The following is a 23,234-nucleotide window of genomic DNA, read 5'->3' as shown; positions in this document are numbered from 1 at the left end:
CCTAAGATGTAAGGTGGTAATGCCATATCCAAGATTAGTATCCGAACCCAAGGGACTCCAGCGGCTCCAGTCCACGGGAGAATGCTCACACATAGGGTAATGAGAAACAAATGGTGTTTGTTTGACTTCGTAATAAAATCTAAAACTCAAGGCATGTGAAATGCCTTTGCTCTTCCGAACTCTGTCCCCATTTCTTCATATTTCATGGCGTGTCACTGCCGGTGTTCGGAAGGCCTTATTCACTCCATTCTATACTGAACTCTAAAATGCCATAAATAATGGAAGAACTGGGGCGCCTGGGTGGCTCAGTCAGTTAAGCGACTGCCTCCGGCTCAGGTCATGATCCCAGGGTCCTGGGATCGAGCCCCACATCAGGCTCCCCGCTCTGCAGGGAGCCTGCTTCTCCTTCTCCCACTCCCACTCCCCCTGCTTGTGTTCCCTCTCTTGCTGTATCTCTCTGTCAAATAAATAAATAAAATCTTAAAAAAAAATAATGGAAGAACTGAGTTAACATTTTTAAAATACAAACCTATCTCAATCAGACAGGGTGAATCAGACAGGGTAAATTACTTTTCCAATTGTCTGAAATCCCCAATCATACACCTGAGAGATGCCGTCTGAAGAATAACTCCTTACCAAAAGAAAACACAAAGAAACCAGGATAATTCAAAAAGCAGTTTGACCACTTAACCTTTCTATCTCTTCCTCAAAATATATAGGTTTTTGCTCTGCTTCTCTGGTGGTTGTACTTAGACTATGAGTTTTCAGAAGGCTCATGCTAGCTAATCAGAAGTATGTGTGTCTGTGTGTGTATAAATACATGTGTGCACACGTGAATGGAGATGTATATGTACAATGACAGCCAAAGTGCTTTTCAAATATGTTCAGAGAGGGGACAGAAGAGAAAAGGCTAGATGCACTGCTTGGTGGGGGCGGGTGTTTAAAGGAATGGGTAATCTATTTTCTATTCATGGGCATAATAAAAAGTAATCTAGGTCTATGTAACAATCTGTATATTTTTTCAAAGTGACTAAATGCATATAATTTTATATAATTTTACAACAACTCTGTGATGTTGAGCTGGTATAATAACATCCATTTTATAAATGAGGAAACTGAGAGCATTTGTGATTATCCAAGATAGCACATCCACTTTGGGTAATAACAGTTGGGAGTAGAATCAGGCTACTCTGACCACATCATGGGCTCTTTTCCATACTTTCTCCCCCATTTCTGATCTTTACAATGTGTTAGTGTATGTTTCTCAAAATTACTAAAAGAGAAAAGGAACACTCAGCAATCAACCTGCTTCTGGTTCCTAATTCCCACCAGATTTTATGTAACTCACATTTCATATATTTTAATTCATCTTTCTCTAGCCTCACAATTTCTAAATAAATTAATCAAGAAGATACTAACCACCTTCCATGTGGAAAACCTTATTTAGCTTCAAAAGTAAGAATAAAATAGATCTCATTTTCACAACTGTCTTTTACTCATCAGTTAATCTTTGATTTTGGTGATGATGCTTTATAATGTATGATTTAATTTTTTCTATTCATATTAACTTGACTTTGTGATTTCTCCCATTGCTCTTGTTATTTGAAAGTCTTTCTTTTTCCAGAGGTTGGGTAACTATTTATGCAAGTTACCTTTAGAGGTAAACAGACTCTGAGATGGCTCCAGTGAGCCAGCCTTTAGTTTCAACCCCTTGTGCAGTTCTCTTCCCTTCACCGTGGGCCAGACTAGTGACTGAATTCTAGTAAACAGAATTCCACTAAAGTAATGGAATCCTACTTCCAAGATTAGGCTACAAAAAGATTGTGGCTTCTATCTTAGGCTCCTTTTCTTGCTCTCTCATTCACTTGCTCAAAGAGAAGCCAGCTGTCATGATGTGAATTGCTCTATGGAGAGGCCCACAAGGCAAAGGACTGAGTCAATAGCCATGCTAGTGAGCTTGCAAGCAGATCTTCCTATAGTTGAGAGTTAGAAGACACCACAGCCCTGACTGTCGTAGTGATTGCAGCCTTGGGAGAGACATTATACCAGAGACATCTAGATAAGCTGTGCTCACATTTCTGACTTTCAGAAACTAAGAATAGAGAGTATGAGAAAAACCACAAAGCTTACACATAACTCTGTGCTTGACTCTGAGCACCTGACCTTTATAACAGAAAGAGATATAACACATATAAAATGGCATAAAAAACATACAAATTATTAGACTCAGGAAGCCAAGGTTTTATCAAACTACGCCAAAGGATTTCATGAGAAAATGATGTAAGATCAAGTGAAAAGTAATTATTTTAAATTCTATACTTAACAAAGAATAGACATGTTAATTCCAAAAGAGAGTTTCTCAAATAATTTCAGAAGTTTCCAAGAGCACTGAAGAAATATTACTTTATTTGTCTCTTATTAGAAATACATGCAAAAAATCTTGCCTGTGGACCATAATACAGTATCAACAGAGAGCCTTGTAAGAGTGGCTTAGACAAGGTCATACTCACAGACTTTCCTAAACCCAGAAAACCTCATATGATACTAAAGATTATCAATGCCGACTGAGAGGTACTGTTAAATTATATTTGATTAATGGTGTCCTGGGAACACCTATTCATAGTTTAAAAAGAGTCTAATATTTTATAACATATTTCAAGAGTTATCCCTAAGTCTTATTGATTTTTTTTTAAAGATTTTTTTATTTATTCATTTGACAGAGACACAGCGAGAGAGGGAACACAAGCAGAGGGAGGGGGAGAGGGAGAAGCAGGCTTCCCGCCAAGCAGGGAGCCCGATGCGGGGCTCGATCCCAGAACTCTGGGATCATGACCCGAGCTGAAGGCAGACGCCTAACGACTGAGCCACCCAGGCACCCCAGTCTTATTGATTTTTAAGACCAAACAGAAGAAATACAAAATAGCCCATTCTTTCACAGTTATCATTTCAGTTACTGAATGTATTAATTATCATGCCTAGCTGGGATCACTGTTAAATCCTCATAACATTGGAACAATTTGATAACCATGTAAATAATGGCGAAGTGCACAATGCCAATCCAATTGTTTTAAAAAGACTTGTGGAATGCCAACTCTTCAAAAAAAAAATCAAAGAGAAAGACTTTAAAAGTCATGCCACATAAATCAGCAAAGAACAGAAAATTTTGATCGACTTTTCAAACTGCTCCTCACAGTGCTTTCTCATCTTGACTTCTCCTCCAGCCAAAATGTTTTCCAAGCTTTATATTCTATAACTTGTGTTATGAAAACAATACAGTTATATTTTACAAAACACTCCCTCACCACTCAAGAATTTGATAGACTCCCTTTGGGGAGCAGAGACTCTATCTCCATCCCCTAAGGGACCATGAAGTGTGAAAAAGACCTACAAACAGGAACAACTCCGCAAAGAGTGTCTGGAGCTATAAACCAATAGCCAGACTTTGTCTTCAATGCCTATACTCTGTGAGAAAGGTAGTGCTACTCATTAGTTTCTTCAAATTCATACACATATTCTTAGTAGACCAAAATGTCATTATGATGATATGAATAGCTACTCCTTCCAGACACTGACTAAATTAGCAGCATAACATGGAATCATTTTAATAATTCCTCGAAAAGATCATCTTCAATAAAAGTTCTCCTTAAGTTCTGGAGAAAGGGAACAATGAATAATCTTACATGAAGAAAAAGATACTTTTTGTTTATTTAAATTTGGCTTAAGTATAGGTAAATAGGTTTAACCATGTATCATAATTCAAAGGCAAAAATGTGTTTAAATTTCAGGCATAGGTGAGTAAGGTAAAAATAAACTGTCTACATATAACAAGGAATGACAAGGAATTGTCTTTGTGTTCCTACCTTTCAAATGCAAGTCCAAACATAGAGAACCTGGAAAGACTTCACTGTCAGAAGAAACAATAAATCAAAGAGAGACTGAGATTCACAGAGAGACTAGCTACACACAAAAGGTGTGTCTTGGAGGCAGGTACAAATTATCAGGAAAGGCACAATTTATATTTTCATTCCAACATTATTTTCCCATATTACAATATAATTCTATCCACTGCCAACATCATCGTTATGCCTATGTTGTAATACAATCAGTTCCTTCAGATCCATATGCAACTGACTTGTCTGGTTTGCCTCTACAGTTCTGAATTGTGAAATACTTCTTTGGTGTTTGGTTTCTTCCTTTCTGACTCACATTCTATAGGATGCCTCTACCAACGCAGGATTCCATACTAACCTCTCTCCTCTCCCACAAACAAACAAATAACAAATAAACAAGAAACCTACTCTAATTCTAAAAACCAGACCGAAGTGTCATTTTCCAAGGCTCTGCTGCATTAAATGTCTTGTCTCATGTGCTCTTTGAGGAGCTTCCACTCAGTTTCCATTAATTCTCCACAAAGCAGATAGAGTATAAGAGAAGCCAGGATCTTGGCCTCCCTAAGGGACAAATCTACAACCTCCGTCAATAATGAATTTCACCAACGCTTCCCAGGAGGGAGAGGGTACAATTAAAAAGGTTGTAAGTCCTTGCACTACTAGAACCTAAGGGCATCCGTGAATGAAACTGGCTTAAGCCCAATTAGAGGAATCAGTACATTTGTCTTCTCTTGGAACAACCCTGCTCTTACGGTTCCCATCAATTCAGTATAAATCTGACTGATCTTATCCAAGAAGTTAATAGAAAATTGCTCACAGTGGGCGACTGCCACCTCAGTTTCCAAGCAGAGACAGATGGAATTTCCCAGATGGTTTGTCACAGAGAGAGAGATGCTGGATGAGACTTCACAGAAAGCATGGTAGAGCAGAACACCTTCTTGGCCTTCACCCATGTCATACTGAGGGATCGAAAACTGATTCCACTGTAAACAAATCGTAATTGCCTCAAAAGGTTCAACACCGCCTCCTCCCTAACCGCTTCAGGGTGTACAAAACTTACACTGAAATTAGTCAATATTTATCAAGAAACGATCATGGACATATCTCCTTATTGGGCAAAAACTGAAGAAATATAGTTATCCTGCCTTACTGAGTCTTACACTCAACTGAGATTAAGACTAAACATAAATATATAAACAAAAAAAAAGCAGACACAAGATGGTATTAACTATATTACTGGTATTACTGAGTTGGGCAGATCAAGTAAGATCCCTGAGAAAACAAAAGAAATGGATAGGAAGACTTGGGGATGATGTAAGGATCTTGAATAAAGAGATGCGCATCATTCACTGATACTAGAGAGAAGTGAAAGGAAAGAACTGATTTACTAATTCTTTAAAGCTTATTTATTGGGCCTGTGCTCTAAGCCAGACATTGCTCTAGATAGAAAGGATGCAAAGATAAAAGACACATAGTCTACAGGGGAGACAGACAAGTAAACAGGCACAATTATGTGATAAATGTTCTTATCCTAGTAGACCTACAGCATCATGGAAATATTAAGAAGCCCATATCTATTCCAGACTTTAAGAAAGATCTACTTGAGCTGAGTCTTTAAGTAAGAACTGGAGTCAGTGTGATGATAAAGAGGGGCAGTAGGGGGGAACATAAAGCTTCCTAGGATGATGAAACAGCATGGCCAAATGCACAGAGATGCAAGAAGAATGTATATTCAGAGCACTACAGGTAGTTGATGCTGACTGAAATTCCACACTGAGAGAGGAAAAGGGGTCAGAGCTGAGGAGAGGAGTCTCACGAAGGCCCTCCTTGGCTTTGCCAAGGAGGCTGGGTTCTCTTGTGACCTTTAGGATGATTTTAAAACTTTTGTTTTTAGGACATATTGTGATTTGGGTAAAAGGAAAAGGAACAAGAAGGAAGGCAGAAAGAACAAGAGGAGAATATTGTGATAATCAGGGAAGAGAAGATAGAGGTTTCAACTAAAGCAGCGGTAGGAACAGAAAGAAGAGAGCAGACATGAAGAAGGCAGGAGTTATTGTCCTTGGTTTCTGGAAGTGAAAATGACAATCCTGGAAGATGAAGAGAAAAGCAAGGGTAGTAGCTACAGGCAATAGAGACGGGGTGGGGGGAGGGGTGTGCACGCACGTGTGTGATATGGGAATTAATGGACATTTGAGATGTGAGAGAAGGAGAGAGAGAAATGGAGACAAAACCCAGAATAACTTACAGGATGAACTTCTTGTAGAGGTAGGAAAAGAGATGCAGACAGAGACTTAGGATTAAAGGTGACTAAAAGTTGCAAGTCAGGGAGAAGAACAGAGAAGCAATCTCTGGCAACTGTACTAAACTCTCCTTGTGACTATTTCGTTGGAGCAAGTCAGTGGCAAAGGCTTACAAAACAGTTGAAATGTGCTATTAGAGAAAGGGTAAAAAGCCAAGGTTAGAGATTTTTTAATTTAAATGTCATTTGTAAATTAGTAGCTGAAGCTTTAGAAGTGGATAAGCTCCCTGAGGCACTGGGAACAGAGGGAGAAGAGAAGAAAGGCCAGAGTGTTTTGGGAAACAGGCACAGTTAAATTCAAAAGAGCCAAGACCCAGAGAGATATGAGAAGTAGGAAAGTATGGTAGTCCTGAGCCTAGATTAGAATGAATATTAAAAAGAAAGAGATTTTTCCCAATGTCAACATCAATGAAAAGAAATGTAAGACCCGACAAAAAAAATCATGCCTCAGCAAAATTATAAATTATATCATTGAGATGGTGACACGGGGGGATATGGGTAGGGGTCCATCAGAATGCTCATGGTAAGGAAAGTCCATTAGATTAGATTATTATTTTAAACAGCATTTATTGAATATCTATTACGTGCCAGGGGCAGAGGTCTAAAACTGAACAACAGAAACTTTTAAAAGAAATCTATGTTCTCTAGAATCTCAACAATAATTTTGATTACTTTCAAATTTACTTCATTATATTTTAGAGGTTGTTTTGTAAGTTTCCCCAGAACTTACCATGAGACTGATTTAAGTTCAAGTAGTTCACTGGGGAGGTGTTGTCACAAAATTTCAGTAGAGGAATGGAGAAGTAAAGGAAGGAGAAGGCAGGTCATAAAGAAGGCATTATAAAGCCAACTGAAGCCCAGTTGCACTGGCAAACTCTAAGAGATGGGTAGAACACTTCTTAGAACAGTGGGGGTATTTATCCACCAACTTCTGTCCCTCATTGGTTGAGATTAGTTCAGGAAATATTAGTTCTCCAGCGCCTCCAATGTGCCTGGCTTGTGACAAGTTTGCTCCTAAGGCTGGGGAAAAAGTCCTCTACTAGAAAGATGTTTACAGATGTTTCCACTAAGCAGCCTTTGACTATACCGATGAATGCGAGCGACATATGGGTAGGGGTGTATTTGCAACAGGGCGTGTACACCACGAAATTGGAAGACTTTGGCAATGAATGGCATCAGAGATTGGTACTGGAAGAGTTAGACCTGGAAGGGGAGAGAAGGAGACATCTAACAATTCTGATATTTTCCTAGGATATGGAACAGGAACCTCTGATTCTTTCCTCAATGACATTTTTATGAGGGTAACCATCTTAAAAAGTTTAAGGTGCAAGCTAATGCCTGCATTATTTCATTATTAAGTCAGTGAAATGTTGTCTGTAGCACCCTTTATACGTGTATTTCCCATTTGGAGAATTCAGTGTCACAAATGCCTTATCCTGATCGAACAGCATCAGTGAAATGAGACTTCTCCATCAGATTTCATTTGTTGAATTTAACAGGTGGTGATGAGTTTACTATTATGTAATAAGTCACGTGGGACTTGATTTATGTTCTATTTAATTAAGTATGCATGTTGTGTAGTCCCAGCAGTTGGCTGTATTACACTAGTTAGCCACTGACAGCTGACATATTCAAAAGCAAGAGAGGGCAAATGTCACTTAAATCCCAGACATCCAATCTTCCAAACAGTCACTGTTGCTTGCCACTTATTGGGCACTAGTCATGTGCTACCATGGCAGAGATTTAGCACAGAACAAAGACCTTTGTCCTTAGGAGAAAATGGGAAAACTTCAAAGGCATGATGTAGAAGTATAGAAATGCTAAAACGTCTCCAAGACAAGTATTGATCACAATTTAAAGTGATTTTTAAATTGTCTTCCTTGTCAGCAGTCCTTTGATATTTTCCATGAATACAATTGCAAGGCTTTTAAAAACATGAGGTTTGTGTCACCATGATAGCATTCAATGTAAAGTTATTCCTTGGTGCAGAGGTGGGGTGTTGGAGAGAAGGCTAGGCTCACTCACTGGCTATCAGTCCATTCAGGGGTGTACAATTATACCTGAAAAACACTGAAACTTACAATGGATCATAGAGCTTTGGAGCCTGTGAGCCTTAATTTTATGTGTCACCTTGGAGGGTATTTTGGATGAGACTCACATTTGAATCAGTGAACTCTGGGTGAAGCAGATTTCCCTCTGTAATATGGGTGGGTCTCATCTAACCAGCTGAAGGCTTGAAAAGAACAAAAACACTGGCCTCTCCAAGCAACAAACTTCATCTGCACCACTGGTTCTGCTGGGTCTCTGCCTACCAGTCTTTGGACTAGAAGTGCACTGTTGTCTTTCCTGGGTCTCCAGCCTGGTAGTGCACATGGAAGATTTTTAACTGGCCAGTTTCCATAATTACATAAGCCAATTCCTTGTAATAAATCTCTTTCCCTCTCTCCTTCTATCTTTCCCTCTGACCCATATCTGCTCCAATGACTGTATTAACTACATGTTGTTTTAATGATTCAATAATGGCAGCAACAGGAGGTATCGAACAGGATAATGGGGTGTCGGCACAAGATTATTTATTTCTATGTTTGGTGTGTTATATAATTTCAAAATAACTTTTTGTCAAATCACTTTGTTTTGGTGTTTCTATATAGCCTATATTCTCAAAATGTTCTATATACATCCAAATGCCTGGTCTGCAAAGGCTTCCTGCAGAAGGTGGCATATTGCTAATGCACTTCAAGATGGGAACTTGAAAGATATAAAAAGGATTTGACATCTGGCATGGTGACTCAATTAATTACTGTGTTGGATTAATTAGTGTGCTGAATCTCCTGAGCCAACACCATGAGTCTGAGCAGAGATACATTACATTGGTTGGCGAATAAAGCACTTTAGGAGTGTGCTAATTCCAAATTTTGATTCAAGGTTGGGTAAGGAAGGGTTAGGAGGCTATATATTTTATGATAAGGAAAATATATCTTCATGATATAAAATACATGTTAAAGTCCTGTCCAAATTATAGAGGTAATGAAATTGCAGGAGCCTTTGCATTAACTCGTACCTGCACAAACAGTCCAGGAAGTACCATAACAAATATTTTGCCTAAAGTAAGAAAAAAAGAGCACACTTCTAATCATTGCACATTTTCTCCAGAGATTTTTATAAATTTAGAATTTAAGTGAAAAAATCCTAAACAATTTTATCATGTTCAAATCACATACAGATGCTCTTGAGAAGACAGTGTGGCATGATCTTTAAAAATGCAGAATCTGGAATCAAAAGGCTGAGCCTTTATTTGCTTATCTATAAAACACAATTTTAAATAGACCCAAATTCTCAGGTTTGTTTTGAGGATTAGATGAACGAATCCATCTTGAATTCTTTATACAGTGGATAAGAAAGAATGAATATGCAGTATATGCTAGCCGACTGTTCCACAGTTGTTCAACGGTAGTACCAGGGGTATTTAATGACATAAAGTCAAAAGTAATTTCTGGAAAAGAATGTTATTACAACAGAAACATATTTTGAAATGTATTTTGGCAAAGCAATGATACCTTTAAAAAGAGAAAAATACTACAGTATAAAGGAATCACATGAATCAAATATTAAACCCTAAGGCAAAAGAAGAAACCTAGAGTATTATTTTCTTTTAAAAATTTATTACCCACTACTGGTTTTTGATACCTTGAAGAGTATTCATAGTCTTCCAATAATATCAAAAATTCTGAAAACTTCATATCTATAAACTGAATTCTTTAAAAAAATATATTAAATATGGCATAAAATAGCCTTAGATTAGTACAGGAGTATTTTTAAAAAAATATCTGGGAAATTATTTCGTTGAAAGACTCACCTTTCGCAAATAGGTTTATTTTGCACATGTCACAATTTAGCATATGCTAAAAATGTGTAGAAGTACCACCCTACATATATACACACATATATAGATAGATAATTATATAAAGGTCAAAAATGGAATTTTCATATAGATTTTATCTTGATAAGGTAAAAGGGAAAACATTTCTTTTATTTCAGTGGTAGCACACTTTTTAAGAAATATCAGAGAAATAACTAAAGCTTATGTTGGTGACTGATATGCAGTGATAAATAAGTATCTGATTGCCTAAAACATTTTTTAAGTAAAGCTAGAGAACCAATAGAAACCTCCAGATAAAATGGGTTTAGAATAGCATTTAACTCAAACTTTGGTGTGTAGACAATCTTCCTGTTGCCTTTGCTTGAGAAATCTGTGTGGTAAATATTGTTCTCTCACAGGAGTCAATAGAATAGTCTACTTAATACAACTCCACCAACCAAGGACTGCAGTGTTTATGGGGCCACATCTCAAAGACTTTTTGAAATAAGGTGCACTGGACCACTAAGAATTCAGTTGCCTGATCATTAAATATTTAGCTTGGCCTACCAACTTGTTTGGTTCTTAAATACATGTGAAATCTCCCACTTCATCCTCTTATGGACAAATGTGTGGATTTGGGAAGTAAAAATTACACCCTAGAATCTCCCATGTTGTTTAGAAGTTTGGTGACACAAATATTTCCTATTTATTCCAATCATTACTTTTAGGTGAACCAATAACCTCAGTCTCATCCACATGCACTGAATAAGCAGAGATCCACACATAACCAGTTTCTTTCGTGTAATAAACTTGAGGAAGAATTTCTTTCATGTAACAAATTGAAGAAGGAATGCAATGTTGCTGAGTTCAGTACATTTGTCAAGACCCTTCTGGGAGTTTTTATGTCCCTATAGTGTAGACTGAGTCGTTTAGCAGCCATGAGATCTTCCCATATAAGTGGCATTTAGAGAGAAAGACTTTCATTTCATATATATAATTTGTGAATCTCCTAAATAATATAAAACATTTTTCTCCTCAAGTTTTATCACTTGTATTATCACTTAAATAGGAGAGGTCCTAAAGTCCTAATCCCTGGAACGTGAGAATGTTACCTTACACGGCAAAAGGGAATTAAGGAAGCAGATGGAATTAACATCGCTAATCAGCTGACCTTAAAATAGGACCGTTAGCCTAGATTACCCAGGTGGGCCCACTATAATCACAGGTGTTCTTAAATGTGAGAGAGGGATACAGAAGACTCAGAGTCGGAATGTGGATATGACGAAGACTCAATCAGCCATTGCTGGCTTTGAAGATGGCAGGGAGCTGTGAGCCAAGAGATGTGGGCAGCCCCGAGAAGATGGAAAAGTGAAGGAAACACCTCTAGAGACTCCAGAGAGGAACTCAGCCCTGCAGATAGTGAATTTTAGCCTGGTGAGATTCATTTCAGACTTCAGACCTGCAGAAATGCAAGATGATACATTGTGTTGTTTTAAAGCCATAGAGTGTGTGGTAGGTAATTCGCTATAGCAGCAAGAGAGAAAACTAAAATACCCAATTAAGAAATGAAGTTTAAAGGTACCCACACATCCTATCTTTCCACTACTTTTTAAAACATCGAATTCATCAATTAACCATATAAGCTTACCTAGAGGAAGATTTTACAGAGATTTTCCAAGGAAGTTAACAAAAATTATGATGCTAATCATCCATCTTTGCTCTTAAAGGTGCAAATAATATTACCAAGGAGTAACAAGGTTGTTTATTTCTTGTTCTTCATGTAAACCTGTAATGTATGACAATTAATTTGTGTCATCTTAAAAATAAAAGCATTTGTATATATTATTAAGTGTGAGTAGTAGTAGTCTGGCTAAGCAGATAAAGCAACAACCTTATAAATTACCTTACTAAACAACCACTTAGTATGATTAACCTGTTTCCTTCTAAATTCTGCGTGTATTACTGTCAGAGACAAACCACTTGGAAAATATCCAAGTTTTGTGGTCCATGAAAAAGAAAAAACAAACTGTTATTTTTAGTGATTTCCCTGGGAAACAAGCAGAGATAATTTCTGAGCTATGACAAAATACTGAGTCAACCATCTCAGAACATCCACATACCAAGGAATTATTATTCAGGTCCATCTTCCCAGCAAATGGCCCCCAGGTTGTTCCCACAGGAAGTTGCTGCCGACTCTGGATTTTCCGTTCTCCGTCTTTCTGAAATACCTCCAGCTCCCCTGCAGACAATGAAAACAAGAGGTGTTTGGAGTACTTTCACGTGTGCCTTACCCACAGCCACCTCTTTTCTGTGTTGGCTTTACACACGCAGTATTCTCGGGATTCGTATTAAGAGAATTAATTATGCTTGTCTGAAAAACAACTGATCTTGTTATCCTGAGAAGAAAATAAAACTTGTCCTTAGAATTGTATTTGGAATTTAGTCCAATTTCTTTCTTGCACCTTTTCACACACATCATCTACAGAAGTCAATTCTATTTAGTAAGTCCTGAAGAACCCGAAATAATAACACCTCAAAAAACACTGCTCTAATGGAAAAACAGGTAGGCAAAAAACATGATGACAATGGCTCAGAGTTAAAATTTTATATTTGATCACCAATGTAATTAAAAATTATAATTAAAGATATGTACCTTATGCAATAACTTTATTATAGTTACTCAAGACTCACGGTCAACAACATCTGGCGAGTTTTTCAAAGCACTTGGTAATTTTCTGAAATTACTACTAGTTTCAAGGGATAAAATATCTACATGTATAAAAAGTAGAGGTGTATGTTTTCCCAAATGAAAAAATGTTTAATCAAACTCATTACATTTTTATATTTGGTACTTGATGTAGATTCTATGTTACCAAAAGAGTTTGGACAAAAAACACTTATGAAACAGCCAGTTTTGGATGGTCTTCGTCCTTTCATTGCCTCCAATTTATTACATTAGGATCATTAAAGGGAAATAGGAAGTAAAGACAGTATACACACTGCCATAAAGTAGGAATTCATCAAATGCTCCCTTAAGAAATTTATTTAAGAAATAAATTAATAAAAAAAATGAAGGTTTCAAAGCTTCGAAGAATAACCATCAGTCTAAAAACTGTTTGGGATAAACAAACCAACAAAATCTCGACCAGGAATTGGGGCCTTTCTCTTTAAATAATTAAATCTATGAAATTTATGTCCTGACAGTATCACTATACCACATTATCATAGCAAAAGATTTATATTTCAAAATATTAATCTTAATAATATAATTTATGTTTTTTATTGGTTATTTCTTCTCACCCTGCTCAAGAGTAGACATGAAAATGTGAAGGAATGGATTAATAAGTATAAATAGAAACCATATACAACAAATATATATATATATGCAACAGATAGCTGAAAAAAGTTCTAAATAACACAGAACGTATTCAGTAGTTACATTTTCTAAGAGATACATAAGTCATGGTAGGTAATCTATTATAAAATTTTTGCCTTACTCTGGCCTTAATTTCTTTTCAAGTCTTTAAATATGTACATTTAATTTTGATGTTTTTAAAAGCAATACCATCAACCTGAGTTCAGTTAGATCTTTCCTTTATTTCTTCACATTTGTGTCTCCTCCATTTAACACCAGTTAAAATACCAGACATTACTTTTCACGTTTTTATTATTGCTTATCCTGAAAACCAAAATCAAAGTATGTAAACCACAGTCAGCTAAAATATTGTGTCATGGTTCCATGATGTCAATTATGAAAATATAAATTTATCTGTATTGGGACAATGAAGATACAATGGAAATAACAATCCCAGGCTCACAGTAAACAATGTCAATTCAAGGATGACAGCTCCATTCTCCCTTCTTGTCGTACTCCCTTTCTCTCCCACTTGTCAAATACACTAAAAATGGAAGAACTCATTAAACTCATTAAGATAGACACACACATCCCCCTCCTTTTCTTTTCATTCTGATGTATCAGTAGCTAAAGATGATCAGTAATTAGGAAAATGAACCCCCCAAAAAATTCTGTAAGTCTGAGCTTTCAAAATGTAGCTTTATAAATAGAATACTTGCAACAAATAATATATTAATGCTTAAGTATCAAATCCCAAATCCAGGGAATATGGAATAATAATAATTTGTTTTCTGTAGGTGGAATAGCAAACCCATTTCTGAGATATTCCCCTGAAAATGTTTTTTATCCTTATACAATCTTTTTGATTAATGCACTGGAATCAGAGCCTTATTCACAAAATTCTCCAAGACAGAGAATAGCTAACAATCTACTATGATGTCAACAAGGATTCAGTGGAAAATGTCCCTCAATGTATATATTCATATGTGATAACGTACTTATTTAAATCTTTCAAGATATTTTTTCTATTTGAAAAGAAACTTTAATTTCTGATAGTTCTTTGAATTTTTCAACCATACATACTTAAATTTTAAGCAATTTCTTTACAATTTACCATTTAATGATAAAATACATTTCAATCCCTCTGCTAAATACTAGTTAAGAATGTTCTTTTCTATGTAAAAATGATGCCCAAATAATTTGCTTTTTTTATACACTAAAAAAAAGTCATGTCACATTTAAGTGATACCAGAGAAATCAGAGGATCTTTGAAAACCTTTTTAAAAAGTAATTTGTCCTCTCTTTCTGCCACTGACATTTTTCATTTGAAAAGGTTCACACTCAGGCAAACAGTGACTTCTTATCTATACCTGTGGATTTACAAGTAGCTCTTTCTTTTAATGGATTAAGAACTACAAACTTAGGGCAGATCATAAAGTGATACCTAAATATCACCAAAGTTCTTGAGGTGTCTTTGACTATGCATTAAAATTTTAAGCAAACCAAAACTACTTTTATGAGCTCTTAAGCATGACCATAACAGAAGGTCCAGTAACGTTTCAAGCTAACAAGACAATCTTTTGAACTTTATTAGGCAAACAGGCAAATCCCAGTCTCCTTTCTTGCTTATAAAGAAGTTATTCTGAGGTTTGGGGAAATCCATTCTGTTGCTGAAGTATTAAAATAAACATACTCATTTATTCACAACAGGGTTAAAGAAATCCACAAGCACAATGCAAATAATTAGCATTTACACACTACCAAGCCTGCACAGGTTAATGATAGAGAAATAAGACATTGTATAAATGGAAGTTATATTTAACTTAGATGTTGCTTAACAACATAATATTTAAATTTTTTCAAAGATTAATTGTCATGAAATAGAGGAAACATTATTGCACTAAAAACAAGATTAACTGTTAATCAACTCTATCCAATAACCAGCTAAATAGCCTTGAATAGAAAAATTATCTTTTCTGAGTCTTTGCTTTATCCTTGGTAAAGAGGGTTTTGCACTCACTTGCTACTTGGTAAGGTGCCCATGACACCATGATTTTCTTTTCCCAGATATATCATGAGAGGTAAAAAGAACACTGGGGTTGTAGGTCAAAGACCCAGGTCCAACAGTTTATCATAAAAATGGATGTTTAACTTGAAAAGATCAGATATTCCAAAATCAGAAAGCAAAGCTCCAATTCTTGTTTGATTTGTTTATTCATTTTTTTTGCCTGTATACATTAGTTTATTCATTCTTTTATTCTACTAATATTTATTTGGTATCTACCAAATATCAGGCAGTGGGTTATGCCCAAGCATAAAGCCACAAACAAAACAAGCCTGAACCTTGGACAAATTTCAGGAAATGTAATCCATAAGGCTTGAGAAGTAGACATCATAGAACCTAGTGATTATTTAGATTTTAGGAGTTAGGGACAGGAAAATCCAACAATAATGTTCAGGTATCTGGCTTAAGCAAATGGGCCAATGGTCATGTACCTTTTGAAATAAAGAACACATGCAAAAAAAAAAAAAAAGAAGAAGAAGAAGAAGATTTAAGGATAAGATGAGGAGTTATAGTTAAGAAATATTGAGGTCGAAGTGGCTGTAAGTAGGGTGCCTGGGTGGCTCAGTCGGGTGCCTGTGTAGCTTAGTCGGTTGAACGTCTGCCTTTGGCTCAGGTTGTGATCCCAGGGTCCTGGGATCGAGCCCCGCATCAGGCTCCTGCTCTGGGGGAGCCTGCTTCTCCCTCTGCCTCTCTCTCTCTCTCTCTCTCATAAATAAATAAATAAAATCTTAAAAAAAAAAAGGTGGCTGTAAGGAAGGCAAGAGATGGGGAGGTACAAGCCTGGGACTCAGAAGCAAGGTCTTAACTAGAGTGATAAATTTTGGTATTTTACTCATTAATTAAAACTAGCTTGCATATGGTAATAAAAGCCATAAGACTGTTCATCCAGGACCAAATATATCAGAATAAAGTAAGAAGACCTAAGACAGGGTTCTAAGGATCTTCAATAGGCAGAGTGATAGAGGAGCAGGCTCAGAAAATTAGGAGAAGTGGGGTACCTGGGTGGCTCAGTCAGTTGAGCATCTGACTCTTGGTTTTGGCTCAGGTCCTGATCTCATGGGTAGTGGGACTGAGTCCCGTGTCTGGCTCCACGCTCAGTGGGCGTCTGCTTGGATATTCTCTCCCTTTGCCCCTTCCTCCACTCTCTCTCTCTCTCTCTTTCAAGTAAATATAAAAATCTTTAAAAAAGAAACTTAGAAGTGCAAGAGAATAGAAAAGAAACTGGATATAGCAGCCAATGGGCTGATTAAGAATGTAAAGGAGGAGGGATGAATCAAGTAATCTGAAAATTCATGGAAGTAAGAAAAGAATCGGAAAGATCCCTTTTGATGAGATGGAAATCATGGGTATCTGGAGTGAAAGGAGTTTGGAGGCCAAACCACAGACTGGAATGAGTTCAAAACTGAACTGGAGAAGAGTCAATTGAACAAGCCATGTGATCCTTAACCCTTTGAACTTCAGTTTCTGCCTACAAAATAGGAATTACAATATCTTCTTCATATGACTGCTGGGAGGATTAATTCACAGAACACATGCAAAGTGCCTAATAAATATTTACTACTTCACCAAAAAGACACTGAAGCATTCTAAGAGCATGTCCACATACTTCCATCATCCCATCTAACCATTCACCAGTGTCTGTAGTCACATCCCCTCTTAACACTTCCATCCCAAATACTCCCCATACCTTGGCTTATCTCCTTTTCAAATATCTCCTGGATTCACCTTTCTTATCAGCATTCCCCAGGGTTCATCAACTCAGATGTCGATTACCGACCAGCCTCAATTCACTCTATAGCTCCAAATCCCTGCCACGATAAACTTAGTAAAACTCCACAGTCACTCATTGGTACAAGTTCCTTTAGTAGCATCCCGACTTGAGCGTCTATGCCTGAATCTTAACCACAACGTTGCTCCACGGTGTCTTCTGTTCTGCTCTCAGGAATATATTTTTTCCCTCCAGTCAAGAAAGCCTTCCTCACTTTACCTTCCTCCTCATGTCCAGTTTAACCCCCTTCTTTCTGAGAATTGTGCTTTTTTCCTGGCAGACACTCTGTACTCCTGGCTGCCTTGATAAACTCTATTAACGTTGCAAGACCAAACCCAAAGCTATTCTCTTTCACCAGATGTTTCTGAACTCCAGAACAAACTGAGTTCTCCTTCCCTAGTACTCCCATGGCATTTATAATCCAATGCTACACAATTTTGCAGTTAATGACTCCCTAGTGCTTTCCCTTGGATAACCCTTTTCACCTCAAGAGGAATATGAGCATCTTGAACTATAGGTATAGTTTTTAATTTCTCTTTATCCTCTGGTAACCAATATAATTTCTGACACATGGTAATTGTGAAATACAAACTGAACATAGTTGATTGGATGTTTTCTTAAGTTCATAGACTTAATTTTAGTACAGTTAAAGTTTATTTTAAGGACAAAAAAAGTTGCCTTAATATGTGTCTTCTCTTTGTATTACAACAACCATATATTTCATTTGCTCAGCATTTTACTACATTTACTTACGTTACCTCATCTGTGAAATATGGAGCAGACTGAAAAATAAAGACTTTTCCTCTCAGCCACTTCATATTTTTGCAGCTATTCTTCAAAAAGAAGCCTTTTTTTTTTTAACATGCTGTGTTAGTTCACACAAAATATTTGAGACACATAGGATGGACTAATCAATTTTGGTAAAAGATAATATTGTTAGTGCTGAGGGCTGTTTCTCTTATCTTCTTGATAATGCATACTTTTAAAAGTCTGTGATTACTCAAAGACTTATGATAGCCTCACTTAAAAAAAAAAAAAAAAAAGCCCTAAGTCCGAAATCACTACCAAACATACTGCAGCTTTTAAGATATCAAGCCACTTCTTTTTTTTCGCAAATAAAAGAAATTTGCTGGTGGAAAGAAATACTTAAAGTCAAGAGAGATACCCTCAAATCTTATTTTATTGAAGATACAATCAAGCTATTGTTTTGTTTCTTTTAGAAAGGGTCCTTTTGATGCCTCTTTAGAAAGCAAAGTATATGAAAACTGTAGTATACCAAAGGAGAACAGACAAGATGTGGGCCTTTTAGCATGGTTATCAGCCATCATGCTTCAACTGAATTCAGTATTAAGTTGATGACATAAATGTATGTGGTATTTACAGACCATCCCTTAACTCCAGGCTCGGATTTCGTAGACGGACATGGTTGCAAATAAATGAGATGACAGAAGATCCTATTTCATTTGCTGAAAATAAAATTTGGATTGGTTTGAACTTGGTTTTAAATATATAACCAATTTTTAAAGCAGACCACATGAATTAGCTCATAATGTTTATCAGGCCTTATTGTAACAGAAGGTTATAGCGTCAGAACCCATATTTATATTTTCTCCATGGTTGGAAAACATTATACATCATGGTATCAAACATGGACAGCCCCGAAGTCATGCTGAGTTCAAAAAGCGCTCAAAGATTCTAAAAATCTCAAAACATTTTCAAAGTCAGCCAAGGTGGCTGAAGTATGGCAGGGCTCTTGCTATTTTATGGTTTAACCATTTGACAGCTGCCTGCCAGATACATTAAGAGGGTTAGATGATCATTTCGCTGCTGATTATCTTCACAGACAAACTGCAGTTTCGCCACTGTATGTGTGTTTCCTCAGGCATTAGTAACAGCATGTTTCATCTGCATTTTAAGACAAATAGTGCCATTTATATTATGTTATGTTGAGCCATCTCAAAGCATGGTTTGGCACAGGAAATGATAGTTCTTGGTAAGTGGCTACAAATCGCCTTATAGGGATACCTTTTCTAATTTTCCTTCTCAATTTTTGAGTCATACAGTCATAACACACACTAAACTACAGTTTTGAACATAAACTTGAAATACGACATTCCCTATTCAAGTACTCCAGTCAAACCCTGATAAATCAGGCTGGCCATGGAGTGATCTTATCCCTTCTGACTCTTTAATAAATCGAACCTTGTAAGTTCGTACTGTTGGAAGTTGTCACTAAATGAAATTGTGACCTTATCCGGCGCATGAACTTATCCTGCTGACAACTACATTTATTGTGTGGATAAGAAAGGGAAAAAAAGAATAAAGAAAAAAATGAGATATTTGATAATTCTGATCTTAGCCATATGTAACTCTAACAGATGGGATCTTTTCGATGTTCCATTAATGATTTGCCAAAGATGAGAGAAAAATGCTCACACTAGGTAAATGCTGGGGGCACTGCGGATGTTCTTAAAAGTGCATGAAGAGGTACTGGGTGACAGCAGTGAATCAGAAGCTATTAGTCTACCACAAAGAGCCCTGAATTAGTTTGTAAGTAGCTTGTAATGGTGGTGGCAAAATAGAAACGTTCCCTTTTCATGCATTCAGTGGCTAAAAACTCCAAAACAAGACACTGGAATTGTCTAAAACCTGGAGCAGGTTAAATCACTGCAATTTTCAAGAATAAAAACATACCCTTCAGCTACAGTTTCTAAAACGTCATAGGAATCAATGTGTACAGCATTAAGAAGCAAATTTACATGCATATGCTACCATACATCAGCATGTAATACAAGCTCGGGAATCTTTTACCTTATTATTCTGGCTGGCTTTCAGAATTAATTCTGAGGCTATGATAGGTCTGGATATTCTTTCTATCATAAGGCCTACCAAAACCTACAAATTATCTTCTTCAAGAGAGAGAAACAGAAGAGATAAAATATGGTTCTAGGTAGTAAGATCATTGGTAATAAAGTAGAAAATTCAAGATGTTTTTAAAAACAAAACCATGATGTGAAATAAAACTAGAAAGCCTTCACCTGCATACTCACATATAAAATGAAGTTTTATATGCAGAGACCAAGTTCAAGATTTGGGGGGAAAGATTGCCAAATTTTGCCCTTTGCTCTATGGTCTATTTGTACAAACAAAAAATCAGCTCATCCCAGGTGTGTGAAAATATTCACCTGGAGGGTGACTGGCTCTTGCAAATGTTTGGAAGTGTCACTGGAAGGAGGAATGGCAGTTTCTGGACTCTTTTCAGCTGCTGGAAGGAGGGAGGAAGGAGTCACCACTCTTGCTCAAGAAAACCTGGCACAGTATGCTTCTTCGCTGCCAAAAACCCTCCCTGACCTTCCAGACACCACTCCTTGTCACAGGCTGACCCAATACCACTTCCTGATTCAAATCTTGAGACACAGAGGGAGAGTGTGCTTTGGAAGGTCTGGCTAGGGAGGAAACATCACGGATGGGAGAGGTCTGGGTTAGCAGGCACAAAAAAAAGCAGTGGAGAAGAAACATCCAAAAGTTAGTCCACGAACAGGAGGTCCATCGAAGGGGCAGGGCCTGTAGGGCCCTGGTGAGACAGAGAAGGCCTGTTTTCTCCAGGAGGAAAAACTGGAGAAACTTTGGGCGCAAATCAACCATAGATCCTGTTTGACTGAAAAGAAGTCAGAAATAGCTTTTAAAGAACATTTGCTATAAAACACCAGTGGGCCTTATTGATAACTGCAGTTCTAAATTTTAGGCAACGTCGACATCTGTATGTTAAAATTGCATGCTTTCTCATAGGGTACATAGGTTTTATTAATTTAGAAAGACAGTTGGCAAGCACTGGAACTTTTCACAAGTCACTGCTGTTGTTTAAACACCACTGGTTTGCTAGGTATTTCTTTAGCTCAATAACCAGATTAATCCAGCTATAGTTTTTTTTTTTTTTTTACATTTTGAAATGGTGTAGATGGAGATGAAAACATACTGAAAAGCTCTAACGGATAAACATTCTTAAGCATTGATTGTGATTAGGATGAGTTTTACCTGGAAGGAAAGTCTATATTTGGAGTGAGGAGGTGACTTTTGAAGTACTCTCAGCCAAGAATAGAAATGTGCAGAAGACCGGTCTAAAAGTGATATTCCATTATGGATTTTAAATTTTTTATCCAGAGAACAAGCACAAGTATCACTTTTTAAAAAGAGTGTCAAAAAATAGAGTGGGATATAGACGACAAAGAGACTAAAAATTTAACATGTCGCCAATGAATACAGATCCTAGGATACTTGAGTTCATACCTAAGACCGCTGCCAGTTCACCACATATAATACCAAAATGTTTTATGAAATCTTGATGTGGGTCCCGAAATTTGGGAGAATAAGTCCTGTGCAGTACTAAAGTGTATAAGCCACTTAATTCTCTTACTGTATGGCACTCTTCAATAAATACAATACATGTGTATATTTATTTGGTTTGAAAATGCCTTCATCTATAGAAAGATTAATACGTAGGCTATGATGCTGGCACAAAGCACAAAGTGTTTATTTCTAAACTTTGAACTCATATTGCTGAAAATATTAATTTCAGAAAATACTTCCAAAAATATAATTCCCAAAGATCAAGCAAATTGCTGTCAGTTACTCGTAATTCTGAAGCCTTTCATTATTGCTTGTGTAATAGTTGTATACATTCTTGAGTTACACGTAACTGACAAGAATAATTTTGCCAAAAGCATCCTCCTTGACACTCTGTTTTTTGGTACAGTCATGGTCAATCTTTCTGTATTTCAAAGGCCTTTGCTGTGTGGCATATCGCTCTAAATACCCATCGTTAGTGTTATGCTTAAACCTTACCATTTTGGGGGGCACCTGGGTGGCTCAGTCGGTTAAGCATCTGCCTTCGGCTTGGGTCATGATCTCAGGGTCCTGGGTTGGAGTCCCGCATTGGGCTCCCTGGTCTGCTTCTCCCTCTGCCTCTGCCCCTCCTCCCGCTTGTCCTCACTCTCTCTTTCTCATAAATAAATAAACTCTTAAAAAAAAAAAAAAACCTACCATTTTTTGGAAGTCTATCTGTTACCTCCTAAATGAACACCTCCCTGATTCATACATCTTCTCCTTGCCAGAAGTTCAGAGGTGATCTCTCCTTTTGAACTCCTACAGTATTTGATTTTTAACTCTAATATTTTTCATCATTGTCCTCCTTATAATAGTGATCTGTATGTATTTATCATCTCTCTACATGGGACTTCCTAGATACCCCACAAAGCTTTGTACCTGGTAGAGTTGCAGAAACTATACATATCTTCACGGCTTTGGGTTAAATCATTTTCTCAGGAGGTCTTTAAGTCAGTCAACATCGTATATAGTACTTTTTCACTTTATAATACCACTGTAATAGTTAGTTCCCTGAGAAATAAATAGAGTAGGCATAATTTTACCATCCTATTTATTGGGCTGGGACTCAAAATTAAAATAACTTATTTAAGTCACAAAATTAGTAGTGAAAGTAGGACTCCAACCCTGTTTTGCTGGTGTTCTCATGCTCATTTCAGTTTATCAGACTGCCTCTTTTAAAAAAATTTTTTAACAGCTTAACTAGGTGGAAGGATTGACCTCAAGCCCTAGTATCATATCAGCAACCATTAGAATGGATTCATTTATAAGATTAGCTGCCAGTCAATTTGGAAAGCAGAATGTGAGTGCCTGAAGGATGGGGCCACAGGGCGAGTTTTGAAGGAGGCCAGGTGGTAGAAAAGATTAAACACACGAAACATTGAGAAAGCATTTCAGGGCGGAGTGGCAAAATTATTGTTTGATTATCAGAGTTCACAATAAACTTTTACATTTCTGTCCCAAAAATTTCAGAGAGAAGAAATCTAAGGTACATGGTTTTAAAACAGTGGAGTTTCCCACCTTTTCTCCGTCCTTGATGATCATTCTTCAGAGAAAACATGTATGAAATAAATAAAAACTTGAAAATCTGATTAAATATATCGTATCAGTACTAACA

At 36.9% G+C, this 23,234-nt stretch overlaps 1 protein-coding gene across 2 annotated transcripts in view; it reads right to left on the bottom strand.

Moving 5' to 3' along the window:
* The window catches only part of ZFPM2 (zinc finger protein, FOG family member 2), a 454,092-nt gene that overhangs the window by 221,150 nt on the left and 209,708 nt on the right, over positions 1 to 23,234 (bottom strand). For both annotated transcript variants that reach the window (XM_035011728.1, XM_035011729.1), the window contains one exon: positions 12,169 to 12,287. In XM_035011728.1, the coding sequence (XP_034867619.1) occupies positions 12,169 to 12,287 (119 nt within the window). The remainder of the gene's footprint in view (positions 1 to 12,168; positions 12,288 to 23,234) is intronic.

This window comes from Mirounga leonina, unplaced genomic scaffold (genome assembly GCF_011800145.1).
Source record: "Mirounga leonina isolate KUSES-001 unplaced genomic scaffold, KU_Mleo_1.0 Mir_165, whole genome shotgun sequence".
Taxonomy (NCBI): Eukaryota; Metazoa; Chordata; class Mammalia; order Carnivora; family Phocidae; genus Mirounga; species Mirounga leonina.
This window is presented reverse-complemented; position numbering and strand designations above follow the sequence as displayed.